The sequence below is a fragment of the Asparagus officinalis genome, chromosome 1 (genome assembly GCF_001876935.1).
Source record: "Asparagus officinalis chromosome 1, Aspof.V1, whole genome shotgun sequence".
Taxonomy (NCBI): Eukaryota; Viridiplantae; Streptophyta; class Magnoliopsida; order Asparagales; family Asparagaceae; genus Asparagus; species Asparagus officinalis.
The window spans coordinates 10,578,514-10,597,497 of NC_033794.1; the positions used below are offsets into that span (position 1 = coordinate 10,578,514).

An 18,984-nucleotide genomic window follows, 5' to 3' on the forward strand; every position below is an offset into this window, starting at 1 on the left:
AGAATCTTTCCCGCCAAAATAACATCATTTCCCGCCATAAGGCGCACCCTAAGGCGAAACAGAAAGGGAATCTGAACTCAACCAACACCGACTCTCTCTCTCTCTCTCTCTCTCTCTCTTCCCCCCTCAAGCAGCGGCAATGGAGATCAACGAAGATGTCTTGGCCGCTCACAAGCGAACCTTCTTAGATTTCCTCGATCAAGATGTAATCTTTTTTCCTTCTAACATTTCTAATTCTTACTTTAGATTATTTTCATTTTTTCTCCTAATTCTACATTTTTTTAAAATTTTTGCAGGTGGGCAAGGGTTTCTACATGAAATCGATTAGGGACATGATCCAGAATAAGCGCCGCCGTCTCATTGTCGGCATGGACGACCTCCGCAATTTCAGTCTCGATCTTGTGCGGAGGTCTAAATCCCTAAACCCTAATTTTTCAATTTCTGTCAGATTCTCTTTTCAGCAGTTTTTTAACCAAGGGTCAAGTTAAAAATTTACAGTTAGGTCATTTACTTTAGTAAAAGTGCTTCCTTTTTAAGTCCATTGGGCTTTTCTCGTTTTTCTGGCCAATCCAGTAAGCTAATTGGTTTTGATTAGCTTAATCCTTGTCTGAGTTATTATCCCTTTCACCAAGCTTTCACATTTTTACTAGAAAAATGGAAATTTGTGTCTAAACGACTTATTTCTTCACATTCCTATCTATTTTATTTGTTGTTGATTAACTGGGGGATGCTGATCTATGATGGCGAAATCTTTTTCATTCTAAGAGGAAGTGAATGTTCGTTAGCTTATGTTTATCTGCTTCTAGCTTGGTTATATATTGCCCGGTCAAAACCCTTGGTTTCTTAGAGGAAGTGAATGCTTAATCGGATATGTTAGGTTATTCCTTGTTTTGGTTGTTCCAAGATCAAAAAGCTATCTGATACCTGCATCAGAGCCTGCCACTCCTTATTGCATTGAATTGTTGTAGTTGCAAACTCTTTATTTCATATAAAACAAAGGTAAATGGCTTTGTTTTTATAATGTTCTGACAACCAACCAAAATGATACAGTGGCCAAATTGGGAGCTTCTCATATAGTTCTTTTGACTAACTTAAGCTTTTGTTTCCTTAGGCTGATTCGGAATCCAGCAGAGTACATGCAGCCGATTTCTGATGCATTAACAGATGTCACAAAAAATGTTGACCCAAAGTATTTGAAGGAAGGGGAGAGAGTACTTGTTGGGTTCAATGGGCCTTTTGGGTTCCATAAGGTCACACCAAGAGATCTCATGTCCTCTTTCATTGGCTCCATGGTTTGTGTTGAGGGCATTGTCACAAAATGTAATTTTTATCCTTTAAAGTTTTGTTCTTAAAGTTTTTGTCCTTTGGTTCAAATCATAGTTTTTTATTGATCATTTAGATTTCTTTTGATTGATCCAATATCTAGTTTGATTATATTGTGATATATTCAATTGGATGTTACCAATTGTAGTTTATGCTAGCTTATTATGCTATTTGTAGGGATTGATTTTTTGTGCAGTTTGGTTGCTCTGCAGTTCATGACAATTTTACTCTGCAACCATGCACAAGTATAAGGAAATTAGTTGTTTTTGGGGCTTTAAAAAACACAACCTTTATTAAATTTGTCATCAACACTTAATTTTGGGATAAGGTTAACCAAGGAAAAGCTAACCTCTAAAGTTCAAGTCGTAAAAGTGGGATTTAGAGCTACACTGAAAAGATGGTTATATAAATGATATGATCCTACTTGTTGAACTTATGATTAAATATGGTTAATCATTTTGAGTCAATTGGTCCAGATAGATTAGTCTAGTCGATTTGTCGTTGTGGGTCTTTGCATCCCTAACATTGTTCTGGGTAACAGGAACTTCCTTTGACTTGTAATCAAGGTTTATGTTTTAGTTGTATATCCTTTCAATCCTATAGATTACCTATATAAAAAAGTTTCTCTAGATCTGTCTTTTAAACACTCATGAATGTTCTTGTCATAAAAACATACATAAATTTTCTATATGAACAGATGCTTGGTTGGATTTTGTTACACTAATTTTGTTGCTTTTGTTGCTGAGGTGTTATAGTTTGGACATGGACTGTGCTCTTGAGTTCTTACTCATGCTCTGGAGTTGTTATTTATCTGAAGTGGTATAAACATATTGAAGTGTGTGCATGTTTTTTGTTTTTGTACCTTGGGGTAGCAAAGTAGTTCCATCCGTTCCCATTTGGTTCTTGGTTCAGTTTAATCTCACTTAGCATCTTTCTTGCTTATTGATAATGATAATCCGTTTGTTGAGCACTTCTATGTTCTTTGTAAATCTTTCTTGCCTATACCCAATGCATAATTGTTTTATTGGCTTATGGAGCATACAATTAGCTAAGTTATGAATTTTCGGTTGTGAATTTTTTTTCGAAGCCATTTATCTAATGCCCCAGTTCTGTCTCTCTTGTCTACAGGTTCCCTTGTAAGACCCAAGGTCGTTAAAAGTGTTCATTTTTGCCCTGCAACACAGCTATTTACTTCTCGTGAATATAGGGACATTACATCTCCTATAGGTTTGCCTACAGGATCTGTGTATCCAACACGGGTAATATTCAGTTCTGGCTTCCTTAACATGTGTTTTTTTCCTTCTCTTTGTTCAGTACTCAAGTCTCATCATGCAAGTTTCTTTTTTGTATTTCTTGTTTTTTTCATTCAGGATGACAATGGGAACTTACTGGTCACTGAATATGGATTGTGTGAATACAAGGACCACCAAACACTATCCATGCAAGAAGTACCAGAGAATTCTGCTCCTGGTCAGCTTCCAAGAACTGTTGATGTTATCATTGAAGATGACCTGGTGGATTCCTGCAAGCCTGGAGACCGGGTAGCAATTTATGGGGTGTATAAAGCTCTTCCAGGGAAAAGTAAGGGTAGTTTGAATGGGGTATTTCGGTGAGTTGGACGATATCATATGGCATAATATTTATATATTTGCTGCATTTTCCCATGGTTGCACATTCATTTTTCTCTTGTCAAAAACAATCCGGTATATGTTTTCAGGACTGTCCTTATAGCCAACAATGTTTCTCTGTTGAATAAAGAGGCGAATGCACCGATATATTCTCTGGAGGACCTCAAGAGAATGAAGGAAGTAGCTAAACGAAATGACACATTTGATCTGCTGGGAAGTTCCTTAGCACCTTCTATATATGGCCATTTGTGGATAAAGAAAGCTGTTATCTTACTGATGCTTGGTGGAGTGGAAAAGAACCTGAAGAATGGTACCCATTTAAGAGGGTATATAACTGTGCACATGTATTCATGTATTTTTGTAAATATTTCTTCTAAGCATGTCACTTTTGTCATCTCAATTTAACTTTCCTTTAACAGTGACATAAACATGATGATGGTTGGTGATCCTTCAGTCGCCAAGTCTCAGCTCCTAAGAGCAGTGATGAATATTGCTCCCTTGGCGATCTCAACAACTGGTCGTGGTTCTTCTGGTGTTGGATTGACAGCTGCTGTTACTTCTGACCACGAGACTGGTATATCAATTTTTTTAAATATCAATTGCTGCATACTTTTTTTAGTTTTATGTCAAATTTCTCATGAACTTTGTCTATTCAGGAGAGAGGAGGCTTGAAGCTGGTGCAATGGTCCTTGCTGATCGAGGTGTTGTCTGCATTGATGAGTTTGATAAGATGAATGATCTCGACCGTGTTGCCATACATGAAGTTATGGAACAGCAGACGGTGACAATTGCTAAGGCAGGGATTCATGCATCATTAAATGCCAGATGTAGTGTGGTCGCTGCTGCAAATCCTATATATGGAACCGTGAGCTCTAACTTTCTCTCACTTGAGTTGGCTGTCTAATGGGACAAATGATTTTTCAGTTACTATGAGAAGTAAGGCTTTTTGATATGTATGTTCTTCATCTGATTTTATTTCATAATGGATCTTTAACAGTATGACCGCTCATTGACACCAACAAAGAACATTGGGCTTCCGGATTCGTTGCTTTCTCGTTTTGACTTGCTATTTATTGTGCTTGATCAAATGGATCCAGAAATTGATCGTCACATTTCAGAGCATGTCTCTCGTATGCATAGATATTGTGCTGATGATGGAGGTAAACTAGTGCTCCAAATCATGTGATTTCTTTATTGCTTGCAGTTGCAGATTCTTGCCTTCTAATTGGCAGTTGTATCTGCACAGGAATGGGGAGCCTTGGCAAAGGTTCAAGGTATGTTGAGGAGCAGGAGGATGGTGATATTAATGCACCCATATTTGTTAAATATGATCGTATACTACATGGTCTGGAAAAGAGAAGAGGGAAAAAGCCAAAGCACGAGAGGCTCACCATAAAGTTTCTCAAGAAGTACATCCACTATGCGAAAAACAGGATTCAGCCAAAGCTCACAGATGAAGTAAGTCTTCTTATAATGGATTGTCATTTACTTGATAACAATTCAACCCTTGGAAACAATGAGGGCCACATTTTTCCAATGTTCCTTTAGCTTCAGGAACTAGCCCACAATTAGGATGAAGTTAAAATCATTTGTTTATTCTAGAGAATTGCACTGCCAATTGTTCACTAAGGAGTTTGATTCCATATTGCTGCAACTTGCAATTGTTCATGAAATGCGGTGAAGTGTAACTGCCAATAATTAGTTTGTTCATAGTGAAGCGGACTGCCAATTGCTTATTCACTAGAATTTCCTGTTTTATCATTTCTTCTAACTGGTGGTGTCATCGTCAGGCATCTGATTACATTGCAACTACATATGCTGAATTCAGGGATGCAAGTGCAAATGCCAAGGTAGGTCTGCTGATAAACTGAAAAACGTAATTAAATAATCTTGCCACATTATCATATGGTCGTTTTATCATATGTTACATCCTTTTGCTTCCAGTCTGGAGGAGGTACACTTCCAATCACCGCAAGGACATTAGAGACAATGATTCGGCTTTCAACTGCTCATGCCAAACTGAAGCTGAGAAATGAGGTGATTTTTTGAATACATTCTTACATAATTATCAAATGCATGGTGATCCACACACATGCAGACATAGATGCACCTTTATACACACATAGAGGGGGCTTCTTTGAGGCTGTCGACTGGAATCTGGCATGAACCCTACTTATACATACTGTAATGAAGATCATCTACGAATCTGGCATGATGTATTAGGGAATGTTTCAGCACTAACACCTGCAGGTAGTAAATTTATTAAGGTTTCTAAAGGTTGTCTATTTTGGGGATAGTTATTCAGGTGTTTCAGTTCATCTTTTCTACATAATTGAAAATAAAATGTGTTTATCATAACTATTGGTGCAAGAGCTTCGATTAGGACATCCCCGATCTCATGGTCTATGTGAACTTAATATAGGAGAAGCTTTGTGTATAACCACTTAACGAATTGACCTCCTGCCATTCCTCAAGCCTCACTTTTTACCTAGTAGTGATGACAAAGAATGCACATTCTACTATGTTTTCACTTGTCATTTGTCAATTAAGAGTTTTGATTGGACAGACTTGTGGCAGTTCGTGAGGGGGTTGATCCATTTCTAGATTTATGATTTGTTCTCTTAGTGCAGGTTCTGAAAATTGATGTTGAAGCTGCTCTTAAAGTTTTAAATTTTCCTATATATCACAAAGAGTTGACCGACATGGAAGAGCGTGAAGAAGGGAAAGAGAGATGAAACGTAAAGCTGATAGCGATGCGATGAACACTGAAGAGAATGTTGGTGGAAGGTGAATCCGTTTTGACGAATATTGCATTTACACTATTAGTTTTAGAGCTCATTTTAATATTTACTAATATTACCTCCATGTTTACAGCACAACTGATGCCATGGAAGTTGATGGTGGCCCTGCGTCGGATGAAGTTGATATTTCTACAGAGAGGTTCCAGAACCCCTAATCTTTTGTTTATTTTCACAAAGGCTAATTTATTAGTACAAATGCTTAAGGTTGTTTTGTGGAACTGCAGAGTACAAGAATTTGAGACAATGTTGGGTCAGCATGTGGTTGCAAATCACTTGGATCAAATCTCCATTACAGAAATTGAACAACTAGTTAACAGAGAATCTGCTGTGCCTTACACAAGAAACCAAATTACGGCTATCTTGGAGGTAAATATTTGTGCGCAAATCTCATGGCTTTATTATACAAGAGATGATAATTTCTATTGAAATTTCTTAAACAGTATGTTAAACAACTCACGTTCCTTTCACGTTGTTTGGTTTTGCAGAGGATGCAAGATTCTAACAGGATAATGATAAGTGACGGAATAGTTCGAATTATTTAAATGACACAAAGAGAACAGAACTCAAGAAGATCTATAATCTGCAAATTTTTCCGCTGTGAAATCGTTTTTTTTTTGTACTCCTGTTCAGGTCTCAAGCTTTTCACCTGTATGAGTAAGCCTAAAACTATCTTGAGGAAAATTTGTAGACGTTGCAATTAAATGTCCCCATAGTTTGCGTTGTAAGCTGTTTATTTTCCCCCAGAGTTCCCCCATGTATGAATGTTGTTATTGCTAGAATATTTCAGAGGGAATTGTGATATTTTTCATTTGACTGTTTCAAATTCTCTTGCAATAAGCATAGTTCTTCCATTATTCTGTATTGAGTTCCGAAACACACGATATCATACTTGGAAACAGTTAACAAGAAGGCAGACTATACAGGAAACAAATCACTTCATGTCTAATTTGGTTGATTGATTTTTTTTTCTGGATTCACCTTTTTTTCCCCCACCAACAGCAGCTGAATTGAGTCTGCTTTGTTTAGGGAAATTAATTTCTATGCTCTTGTTCATTTAAAAGAAAACGCGACAGTCGGAAAATCTAAAGATAAAAGATCTGCTACCAAAATAATTATAAGCATAATATAGCTTTGATGACGAGGTTCATTTTTGTCATTAACAGCCAAACCCCTTAATGATGACAAATCCTTGCATCATTTCCAGATGCCAAACAAAGATCAAGCGTAACGCTTTTGCCACATCGGGGGAACTTTACAAGCAGCCTGGATCAACATGATACAACGAAAGGCTAAAGAAAATACAACAAATGCTATACAAAGCAAGTGGTTTTTGGAACTGCAATGAAAATTCTGCCATCACTTTCAGGAAATAATATTACAAATGCAAATCATTCTGTACATACAACAAATATTTCATGGAGACTTAGATAACAACTGTTTAGACTTCAAAGAATGGAGATGCTTAAGCTGCTTATTATTTGACACTGACTGTGTTAACGATCCTTTGTTCTTTTCCTCATATTCCTGTTTCAGCTCCTCCAGCCGTTTCGATACCTTAAGAAAATGAAATAAATAAGTAAAATAATTTCAAGATGCAAATTCTATCAAATATTGTAGATAGAGTTTGAATGATAAAATGAAATTAGATGTATCAAGTTCTATGAAGACACAAAGAGCATGCCATTTAGCAAGAGGCTTAAGTTTCCATGGTTCTCACAGAAGACGTGCAAAAATTTCCCAAAATCGATTTCCGGACAAACTTGAAAAGGCCATAGATCTAAATCTTCTTAACAAAATGGAAGACTTAAAGCGAAGGATTAAAAAAAAAATCCTCAATACTAATTAACACCATAGAGAAGGTATCTCCAGAAAGAATTACCATTCTGACCTTAAGGGACAGTACAACAAGATATGAACCAAGTAGAATAAATTTTTAGGGCTAAATTGCAGATTATACCTCTATAGGCTATAGCTAAACGGTCACATTCTCATACCTTAGACTACAGGGCAATGCTATACTTAAAGGTTATAACTCGTACGGTTGATTACCCACAATCACTACCAAAATCACAATACCTTCTGCTTGGTTTTAGGACGCAGACACCGGCTAAAATATGTAGATATCAACCGAATAGACACGAAGTTGTGCCCAGTCCATTGTTCCTCTTCAATATTAATAATTAATAGTTTAATTTCACTCATTCTCTTACTCTGAATATGTGATTGCAGTATCAAAGAATTTAATGAAGATCTTTCTTAATGTCACATTGATTTGAACTAAAAAGACATGTATTTGATATTAGTACTAACACCAAACAGGGTGCGGGAGATGATCATCACCTTAATTGAGAAGGCAAGGGGTAACAATGTATCTGGATCCATTGCATCCTCAGGGAAGTTGCGTAAAGCGTGTATAAGTTTCTCAAAAGGTAATTTTACCTGATGAGCAATAGAAAAAGAAATCAACAAAACGTGCACGTATATTTATACAAGTCCGAAGAAATCATGGAGCTCACCAGTTCATCGTGGCATAACTTCAGAAGGGCCAAACCCACTTGGAAAACAATTTGAAAACCCTGTCAAAAAGTAGTAATTATGAGTTTGGCATCCAGTATGAACGTTACAGTAATAAAGTTTTAATAGTTTATTCTATTCATAATTTAAATGTAACATTATCAGAAGGTGACAACTTCTCAGGAGTAAAGCAACACATGCTTGTTGTAGCATCAAGTTCGAATTGTGAATCCCTCGATAGTGATGCCAATATCAATAGCCAGCAACAAAAACTCAAAGTTTGACACAACGAAGCAGAAAAACTTAACAAAACTAACAAAATTTGGTCAACAACTGAACATAAAATGAAAACCATGAGAAAGAAAATAAGCCTATTGGCATCTCTACAGAAAAGATACCATAAAACCAAGAAGCAATCATGACAGCTTAAATATTTTACTGTAAACTAGGAGAAAAGATAAAGATCATATGGGAAACTTATTATTGGTTTTAAGATGAATTCCAATGTGCAAACATATATAGAGATCCTATATGATAAATCCTGGTCCATAGCGGTAGAAATATTTTAGATGACCAATTTTAACTAGGTAAATCGATGCGCATTGTTCGAACTTAATTATGTTGGAGTATAAAAACACGCTTAAATTCATAAAATGAAAGGGAGAACAAGATATGCCTGCTCGGTAACCTAGTGGAATTCCATAAACATAAGATAATGCATCATGTATGATGGATAAATTGCAAATAAAAATTTGCAACAAAAGAAATCAGAGCATTGTGAATTAATATTGCAAAATGAAATTGCAAACCTCATAGAGAAAGACATCCCATATGCGAAGCGCCAAAGGAAATGGGAACGAATAAGAGAAAATGGTTATGAACCATTGACTTGCATACATGCTCGGATTGATCATTTCTTGAGAAAAATGTTGTCCCAACTTGGGTAAATGTTCTTTCACCAACTGTTCAAACTGAAATAGGTACTGTTGTACAAGTGGCAAACCAACCTGTTCCACAAGCAAAAATAATAATGATAGAATAATGGGAATCTATGCAGTACAGATACTAGAATCATGAAGTCACCTGGTGTCAGACACAATAGATCTATCTTGTATAATATTTTTTGAAATTTGACGTGTGTCTCTCTATCAACATCAATATGTCTATTCCCATGCAAATATCATAGACTAAGATTTATATACATTATTTTGATTTATATGATACTCAGCATCTTCTGTGAATTCTATAAAAGAAATCGATCTGTTCAAACAGCAAATTAGTCGTTATACAGTAAGTATCAGTAGAATACAGGTTTAAAAGGTCAGCCTGGCTAAGTCGTGTCACGAATAAACTACTAAAGATTATGGAAGTCATGGATAATAGAAAAGCATCCAACAAATGAGGGCAGAAAAAACTCAAAATGGTTTAACTGAATAGTGCAGCAAACTTGAGCAGGCCTTGCCAATTTGTTTTCAGCTTTTTCTTAACTCAGGCTGTCCTCGAAATTTCTATTTGATCGACAACAATGGATCTCTTAGTACACCCCATCAATAACTGGATTGGTTAAATAGTTTGCGTAGGAGCTTTTAATTCATAAATCAGCGCACATCAACAGTTAAGTTCACATATTAAGTACTCATATCTTGCGGACATACCAAATACAACCCTTCCATTGGTGCATGAACAGCTCCTTTCAATAAAGCAACTAGTAGCCAAAACGCATCTTCTTCACTCATATAAAGAAGCAGCAAACCAGCTAAAAATCCCATTCCCTGCAAAACAACCCAGAAAAAAGATAATATCCAACAAATCATCAAATGAAGACACCACTATGTCGATAGGAGAAAATAAAAACTAGGCTTGTGCACACCTGAACATAACCAACATCCCTATCGTATACAGAATATGCCTTTAAGACGTTGTACAATGACCTTTGACCTGGCCCATGTCTCTGTTGAAAGAAGACATGTGAAGGAAAAGTTCGCGAAATGTCTCGAATTATGTCCAATTCTGATGCAGATGTTTCATATATCACAAGTTGCTACAGCAGATGGAGTCAAAGAAAAGATGTTATGAGAATCTTATTGCAAGACTTGAAAAACTTTGAATAAAAATTTAGGTATTGGCATGAGAACTTGGAAATAGTAAATCTCAACATGTGCAAGTACTCGCATGGAAGTGAAATATAGAAATAATGAGAACTAGCATTCTCATGAATGAACCCTGAATTGTTTGTGATAATTTAATGCACTACCTAGATTGCTATATATAGATAGTGATTTCCGATAACAAAATGGAAATTTCCATTAATAAGATTGACGTTGCTGCTTCTCAGTATTAAGTTCAGCAATTATTACTCATTTCATCAGATTGCATGGAGTATCTCAAACTACAACATATTTAATATACAAAAAGATCAACCCAAGAACACTCTCGTAAACAAGGGTTTATTGAATATCGTTGTTGTCACGCCCCAGGCCTGCGAGCCCGCTAGCACGATGTAAGCCCTGGGACTCACTGAATGCAACACGTAGTTTGGCTCAATCCACTACCAAAAGTGACTAGCCAATATTACACTTGGCTCTCAAGACCCATTATCTAAACCCTCTTAAACTCTATCAATTTTCCGATGGGGGACTATTAGGGGTTGTTTGTTTGGTAAAAAAAATGCAGAAAAGGCCCCGAAAGAAAACTGACCATGTAAAAAATTGTCAGTTTTCTTTACATTCGGATGTTTGGACTATCAAATAGAAAAAGGAAAGAGGAAAAAGGGAGTTGACACGTCAGCTTTGAAGGAATGTGGGTTTTCTTCTAAGGGGCTGTTTGGTTCGTTTCCTTGATATAGAGAAATGCAATTCCATGTAAAGAAACACAAGTTTTGAGTTTTCCAAACTTTTCCAAGAAATAGATTGTTTTGCTTTGGTTCGCACATAAAAATGGTGAGAAACCAATGTATTTATTTTTCTTGTGTTTGGTTCGCATAGAAAAAAAAGGAAAACTTTTGTAAACAAAGCAGAAAAGGAAAAAAATCTGACGTGGCAGAATTTTCATCAATTTTACTTGGTTGGGGAAGGAAATCAGAGAGGGAAAAAAATTTTAGTTGGCGGCGTTTTCAGCAGAGTTTTCCCTCTTCCATTCGAGCAAACCAAAATGGCACAAAGAAATGGACGGAAACAAAAAAGCTGACGTGGAGGGTTAAAAATCTGACGTGGAGGGGTTTTCTGAGTTTTCCACCCCTTATAATAGCGAACCAAACAGCCCCTAAAAAACCCTGAAATTGGCCGAAAAGGGAGAAAAGGAGGGCGTCGTACATTTCTAGTAATAAATCCCTCTAATGGTAAATTCAAGGTTAATAGTCGGACCAAATTGTTCATTTTAGTTTAATAACGAAGTCATTTTCTTCTTTATTGATTCTTGAATATCAGCAACCTGGATGTTTGTTTCACTATATGTTGCACAAATAACACTTCTTTTAGGCACTTGCTCTTTCCACATTGACTTACGAGCAAACTTCTCAAAATAAGCAACATTGTTTACTAGTGAGGTTGAATTGTTAGTGTGGAAAGATGAAAATTTTGCTACACATAACTGAAAAACCATTTGTTCTGAATACTTAAAGAGTGATTAACATGTTCACTGTTTGATGAAATTCCTCATAGAACGGATGTGTATCTTAGGGTTTGGGTTTGTTGTGTATGTTTGATTGTGGGTCATAGAACAGGCTTGAAATCATTCTATTGAACAATGTGACATGACTTCGTCTGCATTACTTTCCAAAGACATTTTGAATCCCAAGTCTAATAACGTTGTCTTATCATACTACAAATATAGGACACATTTTTTTACTCAACTTACGTTTATTTTTTGTATCTATAATCATTCTAGGTATGGCTGACAACTTCAATTGTAAGGAACTTGATAAAGCCAAATGTAAGAGTACGACATCAAATTCATCTCCTAGAACCCCAAGGAATTCATCAATCCCTTGTGGGTTCAACCCCAGGATTTATGCCTTGTCATTCTTCACAAGTTGGCCAATGTCCTAATTTTTAGAATAATTTTCAAATGCAAGATGCTAACTATTGGGGAATGGGCCAACAATAGCCAATTTCATTCATGAACATGCTAAATGCTCCTCCAACTTTACAACGTCAAAGTTATAGCATAGGTGAAACTCCGTTACCTAATCAACAATGTCAAAGTAACAAGAGAAATGCTATTGATATTGATGGTGATGAAAGTTTATCTCCTAACTCAAAGAGGAACAAGAAAACGCTTCCTCATAAATCTAAAAAGTAAGACACTTAAAAGGGGAGAGTTAACCAATTATGGGAGAGTAAACATGATGATTTGCTAATTCCTTTCCTTACAAAGTGTGCTAAAGATGGAATGAAAGCTGATAAAAAGTTAAAAAAAACCGATTATCGTGAGGCCGCAATTCATATCAATGAACAATTAGATTCAATATTCACAACCGAGAACGTGAAAAATCGTATGAAAACTATCCGCAATAGATATTTTGACATGCAAAAATATCGTAATTTGAGCGGTGCCGGTTGGGATGATGCGAAGAAGTGGTAATTATGGATGATGCTTGCTTTGATAGATGGCTAGAGGTATTTACCATTTTGTTATGTTTATTTTTAATCAAATATTTACCATTTTGTTCCTTATTGTTCATATATGGACTTGATATATGCCTAAACTATGTAGGGCAAGAATATCAATAGTTCTAAGCTTAGGAAATACATCAATAAGCCCATGAAACATTATGAAGACCTCGCAAGTCGCAACTATTATTGGAGATGATGTTGCTAGAGGAGACTATGCTGTAGATGTGTTGGATAAATTTGACGGTAGTGCACATTTTAACATTGGTGATGATGATGATATTAGTATGCCAAAGAAGAACACGTCTAGCTATGTCTCTTTAGATGAAGATGATATTCTACCACCGAAGGTCCCAATTATGACCTCAAACTCTAATCTAACTTCTAGTGTGAACAAAGCTAAAAATGATGTGTCAAAGATGCGTAAAGAAAAGGGGGGAGGTCTATTGAGGACACTGTGCTTATGCGTGAGATAGTAAACGAGGTACAATAGTTCACATCATCTATGCGCATGGTGAGTATGCATTGGACTGAGAAGTTGGCAAAAGCTATATTTGCACATGATGATGAATTTAACATATAAATTCTTGATAAGTTTTATCAAAAATTGCATAAGAATGAATCACAAGCTAGGTTTTTTATGAGGAGACCAACTATTATGCAAAAGAATGTGTTGACTGAGTTCATGAAGAGTCAACCTATTGATTAGAGTGGTGGAAGGTTGGATTGGATGATTTTGGGATATTTTTATGAAACTAACTAATTATATCAATGCTAGTACTGTTATTTTTGTATGTAAATGAGCTAGATGATTGCTCATCCTTTTGTCTACTAACTATGATAGATATATTAAACTTTCTTTTGTGCAAAACTAATGCTACTATCTCTATCTTCATGCACATCAGTCGTGACTTTACATGCTTAGTATTCAGTTTATAGACTATATATATACATTTTACATGTTATATTGAATATTTGATTGCTAAATGCTAATGCATACTTGTTTGATAGGTTTACAAGTGGGATAAAGTGGTTTCAGTTTGCCTTTCCCATATTTAATATAGATTTGGTTGATTGATGCTTTGGTTTCAAACTTGAGTTAACTTAATCAATAAGATTGAACTCCTACTCAGTGAATCTGTTGTTGTGTTAAGACACTAGATTGTATGCTTGATACCAAAGTATATTTTTCCAAATACTTTGCCACATGGCATAAACTACCTTGTAGAACTTCTTCATCTGTTGTTGTGCTAAAGATGGATTTGATTTCATCTGATACTCTTTGGAGTTCATTTTGCCGTCCACATTGCCTTGCACAGGCAACATACCCTTCTTCCTCATGACTGGATTCATTTTGTCGTCCATGTTCTATATACTAGTCTTTGGTGTTTGGTTTTTAGTTCTTGGCTATATGACTTGCTTTAGTTTTAAAATTGTGAATATTTGTTATTAATTGGTTGAAATGGTTGTTATGACATTGGTAATGTGATATTATGCTATGATGATGGTCTCTTTTTAATGTATGTGGCCAAAATTTATACTAGTAATCAATTGACGAGGCAATACATGCAGTCAACATTACTATTATAAATTTTATGGCGAGTCATACAATGAAGAAAATGGTCATAATTGAGCATATTTTTCTCTTGAGCATCAGGTTTTATCAAATCTTAGTTTATTAGGCATTTTGATTCTTCGTTATATGAGATGGTTATATGATTTTGATAAACCTAATTTTGTTTCTCGGTTCTTGGTTATATACTTAGTTTTGACACTAGTTGATTCTTTTGGTGTTCTCTATGAACTTGATTCTTGGTTATGCTTCAGTTTTGTTTTCACTTGATAGCATTTATTTTTGCACGTGCTATTACTCTTGAGCATATATATGTTTAAGTGTGTAGCGCTTTTGTATACACAATTTTACTCTTTGTTGGTTGGGTATGGTTATAATTAGTTTTGGCAAAAATCAATATAGTATCAATGTGTTCGTGGCTTATAACAATTATTTGTTCTTGGTTACATGACATGGCTATGATGATGCTCTTTTCTTTACATATGCAACCAAAATTATATACTAGCGATCTATATGACATGCATGATATCGTAACTTTTTGTATAATTTACATCATTTTCCTTGTCTGGTGTCTAGATATATATAAGTTTTGTGTTCAGAATAGGACTGCTAGTCTACATAAAAAATTAATAAAATTTTTATGTTCGGGGTTAATATTATGTCCTCAATTTTAAAATTAATTCCTCAAATATAGGAGCATTTTGAAATTCTCCCTTAACTGTTCATATTTTGAAATTATCCCCTCAAATCTTTAAATATTTTGCAAATCACTACCTCAAATCTTTTTTAAAAATTTCAAACTAGTCCCTCAAAAATTTGAATATTTTTATGCGACAATTGATATATGTTCACCTCTCAATTTATGTTAGAAATAAATTTATCCTATAAGGGTGGTAAGCACACAATGGTGACCATAGTCATGGTTTCTTTTTTTTTATTTGAACTAAACACTAGAAAATGAGGGAATCTATTCACACATCAATTGTTTTTTTTCTTTTTTCAAATTGAACCAAACTAAGAAAAGTGGTGGAAAGTACTTTCACCCCATATTTTTTGGCGAAACAAATACAAGAAACACTTTTCATGAAAGTGAAGGAAACACAAAAAAGTGAAGAAAAATCATTTTTGAAAAATGAAGGAAAGGAACCAAACAGGCCCTTAGTGGAACATCACAATCACCCCACCTTTTCAATACGCGATGTCCTCGTTGCGACATAGACATTAGCACATTCCAATATCATTGCCAGGTCATGTAGACTCTAGAGGTGGCTCCCACTGCACTCACACGGTATAACACTTAGTCCCGCATAGTACTTAGCTCCACATTTCCGCCTAGCTAACTGCTCTAATACCATTTGTCATGCTCCGATCCCACAAGCCCATTGGGGCGATGTAAGCCATGGGACCCACTGAGTGTAACACGTGGTTTAGCTCAATTCACTACCAAAATTGGCTAGTCAATGTTGCACTTGACGCTCAAGACCCATCATTTAAATCCTCTTAAACTCTATCAATTTTTCAATGTGATACTATTAGTGAGGCATCACAGTAGTAGTACAAAATTATTTATACTCTCCGCCAAAAAAGTTAACATTTCAAGAAGTTTCACCTGTCGTAAACTCCAGGATAATGGAAGTTCTAAGTTGTGCTTTGTAGGATAACAGAAGGACTGATCTGTTCCTTATCTATCTTACAGGAAACTTAAGTGATGTATGTCAGTTATTGGTTTATGTCTTTATATGTCATAATATTTCCACAACATTTTATGGTGGTATATGTATGACATTTCAAGTGACAATAGAAAATGACAATACCTCGTAAACTCCAGGATTCATGAGCAGGAGGTCGCGACTTCCAGAAATCAACTGCCAAACAAGTCCTCTCAAACAATCAGGAATCCCCTTTCTGATACGCCGTTTAACAACATTAGGTTTTCTTCTGACATAATGTTTCCAATCACTCCCACCAACACCTATCATTTTTCTCCACTTCCTAATTCTCCTTTCTTCCCTGAAAAAGAATTGATAACAGTAGGTAGAAAATTAAGCGATACTCTCTAAATGGCGAGTAACTAGAACATGTTTCAGTAACAAATCACATGGCCACTTGACTCACAACTTAGTATCTAGAATGGTTAGTAATGAAAGCTTCATGTCTATATTCATGTTTTATACATCTCTAAGTCTTGACCTATAATGCAAATGGGTACATAATGATTTAGATCAAGCAAAAAAAATACTTCAAAAGGGGAGCACATATCAATTAATAATGATTCACTTCTAATCTTGTATAACCCCCATATTTTTAGTATTTTAAAAATTATCACCCGAATTTTCATATTTGCAAATTTACTCCTGAATTTGTGGGCAAATGCAATCTACAAAGTTACCATTAGCAAATAAAAGCGGAAATTCCTCAGTTTTGTTAAGATAAACAACGTACTAGTATAATACAAACCTCTCCTGTTCATTGATGGGTTTGCTTTTAGCTGAGCCTTCCTGAGAGTTAGTCTGATCCTGTTTGACAAATCCAAACCTGTCGACTGGTCTTAAAGGGGGAACTGGTCCTGGCTCAAACTCATCAGTAGCTTTTTTCTTTTCCATTCCACTAGTTCATATAATCCTTTTCATCTAGTATGAGGTTGGAGCAGCTCACTCCTCTTCTTCGCCTGATCATCCATTAGAAGATCCTATAAATCAAAGAAATGGTCTTAGGGAAACTGGATGGTGAATGAGATTCCACGCTAAGAATTATAATGCATGAAACCAGTGAAAGTTTTCTCGCAAACGATTTTGAAATTGGACCTTAAACTCACTGATCTCATAAGAATTATTTGGATTCGATCGAAACTCTGATCTAAAAGATCTAATAACTCTCCAAACAATTGTAGCAACAAATCGACAACAACAAATGATGAATTTTACTCTATAAACCCAGATGAATGTCAATCAAATAGGATTTAAAAATGAAACTCAGGAATCCTTCCATAACAAAGAACAATTTAGTTGAAACCGAGAATTGAAAAAAAAAACACGACACAAGAGATGATCCCAATAGAAGAAAAGGAATAATGCAGGGACAAGACAACTACAAGGAGGCAAGACCATCATATAACAGCTGCAAATATTCCACGCATATTAACAACTTCAGATAAACTAATAATACGTACAAATTGAAACACCTAATAAAAATTCGGTACATAAGTTACTACAAGTTGGTAAATTCATAAATGGGTTTTTACAAATAAGTGAAATTTCACATACATTAACATATATTAACAACTACAGATAAAGTAATAATACTTACAGATTGAAACAGCTAATAAAAAATCAGCACATATTAATACAAGTTGGAAAATTCATAAACGGCTTTTCACAAATAACTGAAATTTCAACTTCAGATCATTCAGACAAGTACATGGATCACCATAGAAGTGTCACAATAAAAAAAAATTCCTCTAAAGTTTCAATCTACCATTCAAATTGTGAGTCCCACTTACTGGAAACCAAAAAAATGAAGTAAAATTGAGATTCAATTTCGTGAATTTAGCATAAAAACATTTACAAGCAATCAATTGCAGATTAGATTCAAAGTGAATGAGAGAGAGCGAGAGAGAGAGAGGAGAGCGAACCGGGAGGATGTGAAGAGCTCGAAGAAGGAGATTAGATTTCGATGGAAGTAAGAGAGATTTTTTTTTTTTTTTGGCCGTTTTGTTTTTGTTTTGTCCCCAAAGCTTCTGAGAATAATTAAGAGAGAATAATCAATGTTACGCTTTGGCTGGAACAAGTCGGGTTGGATTGCATCCAGCTTAAACCCGGATCCGACTCTAACATAAATTCGGATTTTTTTTATTTGGAGTTTTGACATATTAAACCCTATCATTGGATCTTTTCGGAGATTAGTCACTAACAAACATTGCAATTGTCATTAGGTCCCCTGGTTCTTATATTTTCCTACTGCTAACCTCAGTTGGGCTAATATCAAAAAACACAAATTTATGTTAGAACATGAAATCGTCGTATTTCTAATTTACATCCCAAATATATTAAGTTTTTCTTTAAATAACACCTCAAAACATATTAAGCTGTCACATTAGGTCCTAATCGTTTTTTTTTCTTTTCTTATATGGCAACCAAATCTTCATGCTTATAATTTATACCCTTAGTCTGTCAAGTTGTTTTAAATGACAATAAATAAGTGCCTATTACATAGTTAAATCGTACAAGGGATGTTATATAAATTTTTTTCTAGAGATCTCAATATGCAAATTAAAAACATGAAGATTTGGAGGCCTCATACAAAATTAAGAAAAATTTAAGGCCTAGTACGACAAAAATCCTAATTTTAATCCACTGAATATTTTTTAAATAATTTTGATGCGTAAAAGAATAGATGTGATTACAAGATAATCTAAAAACTGAATAAATCTCTTTTTCTTGTACGTCTCTTGCTTCAAGTTCTTAATAAATCTTTTTTAGATGGATTGATCAGCTTCATGTTTGACCTGACGTTTAACCCCCCCCCCCCCAAAAAAT

At 35.3% G+C, this 18,984-nt stretch overlaps 2 protein-coding genes across 2 annotated transcripts; one reads left to right on the top strand and one right to left on the bottom strand.

Annotated features, from left to right (window-relative positions):
• LOC109849440 (DNA replication licensing factor MCM3) lies at positions 52-6,560 on the top strand. The gene is given in 17 exon segments (XM_020419274.1): positions 52-205; positions 297-409; positions 1,112-1,320; positions 2,452-2,582; positions 2,694-2,932; positions 3,041-3,277; positions 3,371-3,525; positions 3,608-3,816; positions 3,949-4,111; positions 4,198-4,409; positions 4,742-4,801; positions 4,896-4,988; positions 5,582-5,666; positions 5,669-5,738; positions 5,826-5,891; positions 5,977-6,118; positions 6,238-6,560. Coding segments are annotated over 17 exon segments (2,307 nt in total). The 5' UTR covers positions 52-139; the 3' UTR covers positions 6,295-6,560.
• Positions 7,043-18,169, bottom strand: LOC109849460 (EVI5-like protein). Its single transcript, XM_020419296.1, has 9 exons — positions 18,081-18,169; positions 16,907-17,138; positions 16,264-16,459; positions 10,137-10,307; positions 9,922-10,038; positions 9,076-9,273; positions 8,269-8,328; positions 8,093-8,191; positions 7,043-7,306 (listed from the first exon to the last, which is right to left on the bottom strand). Exons 2-9 carry the CDS (start codon positions 17,050-17,052, stop codon positions 7,166-7,168), a joined length of 1,128 nt encoding a protein of 375 aa, XP_020274885.1. The 5' UTR covers positions 17,053-17,138; positions 18,081-18,169; the 3' UTR covers positions 7,043-7,165.

Excerpts from the sequence above, each read along its gene's own strand:
- LOC109849460 (XM_020419296.1), bottom strand. The coding sequence starts at position 17,052 with ATGGAAAAGAAAAAAGCTACTGATGAGTTTGAGCCAGGACCAGTTCCC. Across the intron at positions 10,039-10,136 it reads GGGATGTTGGTTATGTTCAG|GGAATGGGATTTTTAGCTGG; the intron begins GTGTGCACAAGC and ends GTTGTTTTGCAG. Across the intron at positions 7,307-8,092 it reads CCCTTGCCTTCTCAATTAAG|GTATCGAAACGGCTGGAGGA; the intron begins GTGATGATCATC and ends CATTTTCTTAAG.